Below are 4576 nucleotides of genomic sequence, written 5' to 3' on the forward strand. Positions count from 1 at the left end.
CCCTCCCTCCCATCTCCATCTAAACCCTGAACCCCAGATCATTAGTTCATGACAAAGCGTGGGTTCTCACGTGTCGCTGTTATCACAGGGAGGGGCAGCTCTTCAAGGTCGCTGGTGCCGCGGGTCTATCCATGACTGCTGTCGGTAAGTTCGCTTGTCTCTATGCTAGATCGAGCATTGGGCGTTTTGAACGCATGGGTGGAGCAGCACTGTGCTTGGTTGCTCATGAGGTGTTTGTAGAAATGCCAAGCTTGGCTAGTCTGGTTGCTTGGCACAGAAGTTGCTGGCAGAGATACCACACTTTCATGCACATCTAATAATGATAGTAAAACTCGACACTCTTAGGTCTTATAAAGATGCTTTGTTGTGCCAGATATGCCTGCAAAATTTAACTCGTCATGCTCTTTCAGTCTTTGCCGTCAGGTTGGTGGAGGCAGCCCTGGGTCTCGTCGCACTTTTGACACTGCCAGCGTTCTTCAGGGCACTGGTGCTGTACAATGGGGGGAAGGCATTGGCCAAGGAGGACAAGGTTGTGTTGTCCGAACGCCAGCTGGGGCTTCTTGGGTTAAAGACCACAGGCTCAGAAGGATCTCCTATGGGTGAGCAAACCAAGAAGCCTCCCAAGGCAAAGCCATCAACACCCTCAGAGCCAATTGTTCCTATCAGGAGATCTTCGTTCAGCTACACACCGTCACGGGTGCAACCAAGGATTGGCTCCAGCCATTTGAGCCCTGGTAGTGAGAGATTGACCACATTACAAATGTCACCTTCCACTCCACTACAGAAGCCTGTTTCTTCCCCTTCAACTCCATGGTCGAGGAAAAGCTCAGGCAGTGCCAAGGGCATACAAACTGAGGCGATGTTGGACCAGTTCTTGGCTACCTTGGATGAAAATATTGATAATGTCATGGATTCAGCCAATAAAACTGCAACACCTCCAGCAACCATCACGAGCTTTGGCATTGCCAGCCCTGTCTCAGTCACCACATCAACCACACCTTCTGGTGCTACACGGAGCACACCTTTGAGGCCTGTGAGGATGTCTCCTGGCTCCCATCAGAAGTACAGCACGCCTCCGAAAAAGGGCGAGGGTGAGCTTCCACCGCCAATGTCCCTGGAGCAGGCAGTGGATGCCTTTGAAAATCTGGGTGTTTATCCTGAGATCGAGCAGTGGCGAAACAATCTCAGGCAGTGGTTCTCTTCAGTCCTGATGAGCCCGCTTGTTGAAAAGATTAAATCAAGCCATATTCAGGTGCTAATTAATTGGCATTGTTTTGCTGGAACCTATATTTCTAGTAGAGTTCAGTAGTCACCATTTTATATTGTTATTATGCTCCGTTTCAGGTTAAGCAAACAACAACTAGTATTGGAGCTTCAGTTAATGTTAGCCAAGTTGGAAGCGATCTGCCAAGCACGACACCACCAGTTAGCTTATCTCCACTTGGTGGGACTAAAGATTGGCAGCCAACTGTCACTGTTGATGAGGATGGTATTCTTAATCAAATGCGGGCTGCATTTCTGCAATCTCGTAATGCTCCTGTTGGTGAGTTGCTGGTGTAGTTGAACTTTCCTGCTTAGTCTTGTTTGTTCATACGTTTCCATCAACTTGCGCAGCACAGGCTTTTGATGTGGTTAAAGTTAGTTTCCTCATTAAGTTTGGCATGAACTTCCTGACTTACTAGTAATTCTTTTCTCTATACAGCCCAAACCTTTGGTAGCCCACAACAGCCACAATCAAACCCCCTCCTTCCAGCTATTCAAGCATGTATCGATGCAATTACAGAGCACCAGAGGCTTAATGCTCTGATGAAGGGAGAGCTTATAAAAGGCTTGCTGCCACAGAGTAGCGTCCGTGCTGATTATACTGTTCACAGAGTTCAAGGTGAGTCATTCATTATTTTATCTGAGAAACAAACTATACAGACTTCAGTCTCTTGATGCTATTTAGACGTGCAGTCATAAAATAGAGTGATTATGAATATTGATATAGGTGCAACTTGTTTACTTATATCTTGACCCAGAACTTGCTGAAGGAACGTGCTTGAAGAATTATGATTACATGGGCTACAGAGATGGCTATGGTAAATCAGAGAAAAAATGGACCAGCGAGCTGCCAACTGACTCACATCTTCTTCTCTACTTGTTTGCTGCTTTCCTTGAACATCCAAAGTGGATGCTTCATGTTGATCCAACCTCCTACTCTGGTGCCCAGTCTAGCAAAAATCCTTTATTTCTAGGAATCCTTCCACCGAAAGAGAGGTTTCCGGAGAAGTATGTTGCTTTGATATCTGGTGTTCCTGCAATTATTCACCCAGGAGCTCTTGTATTGGCTGTGGGCAAGCAGAGTCCTCCAGTTTTTGCCCTATACTGGGACAAGAAGCTGCAATTTTCTCTTCAGGTGATTCAAGCATTTCTGTTGATTAATTAATCATACATAATCATTATTCTTTTGCCTTAACTGCCAAATATAATCATTGAACATGAATTGTGAAATTGCTGAAATTGAGAGTTTAATAAAACACGCAACATTGAAAGTTAAAGGATTGACAAGAAACAAACCCAAAAGGTTGTGAGTGGGAAAGAGCTGAGATATGTTTCGTGTTATAACAAGTGGCTGAAAGTAGATGTTTTGATGCAGCAATTATACATTTTTTTACCCCTTGTCTTGCTTTATGTTGGTGCGGAAATGGTGAATTATGATAACAAATTAATGGTATATACCATGATTTTGGCATGGAGTGGTTTGGTGTGACACACATTTAATTTAAGTTGAGCTTCATATCTGCCAAAATATTATCCTTTTGTTCTAGCTTAGCATGACAATAGTGGCATAGAGGTATACATCAAGCAGATGCACTCTTCTTGTTTTGTGTTTGTATGCATGGTAAGGCTTTTTATTGTTGCTGACAAACATGTTCACCATTTATGAATTGTTTCATACCTTAGTGAGCAACTTGGCGTCATAAAGTTGCTTGCAAAATGTTGTTACTGAACTCAAAGAAATTTGATTATGTAGTGTATTAATGTTGTACACACGTGTTTTGACTTTTCAGGGAAGAACAGCACTGTGGGACGCCATTTTGCTTCTATGCCACCAAATCAAAGTTGGTTACGGCGGTATTGTCAGGGGCACCCACATCGGGTCTTCTGCCTTGAACATCCTTTCCGTTCTTGATTCAGACATGGAGAGCTGAAGAAGGGCTGCCTGCTCGTCGGGAGGAAACTGTTGTAGCTTGTAGTACTCTGAACTGAAGGAGATAAATTATGAATATCCCAGTTACTGGTGCGACCTTGTTATCAACACCAGCAATGTCTCGAACTAACTTAGTGTTAGAATGCGGTATGGCCTAGTCGAGCGGACACCTGATATTTATTTCTAAGTTGTATCTTAAATCGCTGACTGTTCAAACTCCTTAATGTAATGCTTATGTGCTTGAATTTCCTACTACATCATCTTCCTATCGAGAGGGAAAAAAATGCCATTTATCCTTTATCAATTTTATTTACTAAATCAATTATCATCATCAGTGAACACACGCCCTCTCTTTTTGTTTCTTCCCTAGAAAGAAAGAAAAGCTCCCAACAGTCTAGGATTTCTCCACCTCCTGTCGTCGCTGCCACTGAATTGCCTCGTCTTCTGGGCCTCAGAGCCATGGAGTCGTTCTTAGGTGTTTTTTTTAGTGTTTTTTAGGGTTTGCGTCCCGCTCAGGAAGGTGAGGCGATAGCGGCTTCTTGAAGATAGAATAAGGTTCTTCCTACTTAGCCCTCGTCCCAGCGGTGTGTCTCACATTTGTCGGAGGGCGTGTGGAGGTGCCGGTGGATCTTGCGGGATTTGGTCGGCGCTTGTCTTTGTTGGGCCTGCGTGGATCTAGCCTTTGTTCTTCTGCGTTTGTGTGTCTATAGGTTAGATCCTACCGATCAATGTTTTTCTTCGTCAACGACGGTTGTTGTTTTGGTGCGCTGGTCTTTTGGGGCCTTAACATGACAAATTTCCTACTGTCTACTACAACAAGGTGCGCCCCGTTCCGGTGAGGGAGGGGCAATGACAGGGACGCGTTTTCGGCTCGCTCCAGTGTTTATAGTCGTCGCTTATTGATCTACGAATGCGGATGCATTTTTTGTTACTTTTAATGTTTTTTGTACTACCATGATATTTGGTGAATATATCGGAGTTTTTTCTAGTATTATTTTTTATCATCATCAGTGATCATTCATCACATTTTTTCAATTTTTTTGAAACCACCTTTTTTTTTTCATGTGGGGCCTGAATGCCTTTACGCAGCCAAACCGGGCCTGCCAGCCTACTAAAAGGCCATGTAATCAACGGCCTGACCCAAAAGGTAAATATGGGGCCCAGCGAAACGCCCGCTCCTCTCGCTCGTCGGAGCGCCGTCCAGTTCAAAATATTTCAAACTCAACGCCCCCCCACCGGCCAACGGGCGATTCCCCCATTCCCCACCACCTCCCCCACTCTCTCCACACTTACCATCTCATATCAGCAGTTTCCTTGAACCCAACACCCCCGCTCCTCCGCATCTTCCGCCATTTCCTTCATCCAAACACCGTCCGCTGCTCC

General features: G+C 44.8%; 1 protein-coding gene across 1 annotated transcript in view; it reads left to right on the top strand.

Annotated features, from left to right (window-relative positions):
* Positions 1–3448, top strand: part of LOC119285383 (transmembrane protein 209-like) — a 4127-nt gene extending 679 nt beyond the window's left edge. Inside the window, exons 2-7 of the mRNA XM_037564648.1 lie at positions 88–144; positions 411–1252; positions 1345–1543; positions 1703–1882; positions 2022–2398; positions 3054–3448. Coding sequence (XP_037420545.1) covers positions 88–144; positions 411–1252; positions 1345–1543; positions 1703–1882; positions 2022–2398; positions 3054–3194 — 1796 coding nt within the window. The 3' untranslated portion in view covers positions 3195–3448. The remainder of the gene's footprint in view (positions 1–87; positions 145–410; positions 1253–1344; positions 1544–1702; positions 1883–2021; positions 2399–3053) is intronic.
* Positions 3449–4576: the final 1128 nt, after the last annotated feature.

This window comes from Triticum dicoccoides, chromosome 4A, assembly GCF_002162155.2.
Source record: "Triticum dicoccoides isolate Atlit2015 ecotype Zavitan chromosome 4A, WEW_v2.0, whole genome shotgun sequence".
Classification (NCBI taxonomy): Eukaryota; Viridiplantae; Streptophyta; class Magnoliopsida; order Poales; family Poaceae; genus Triticum; species Triticum dicoccoides.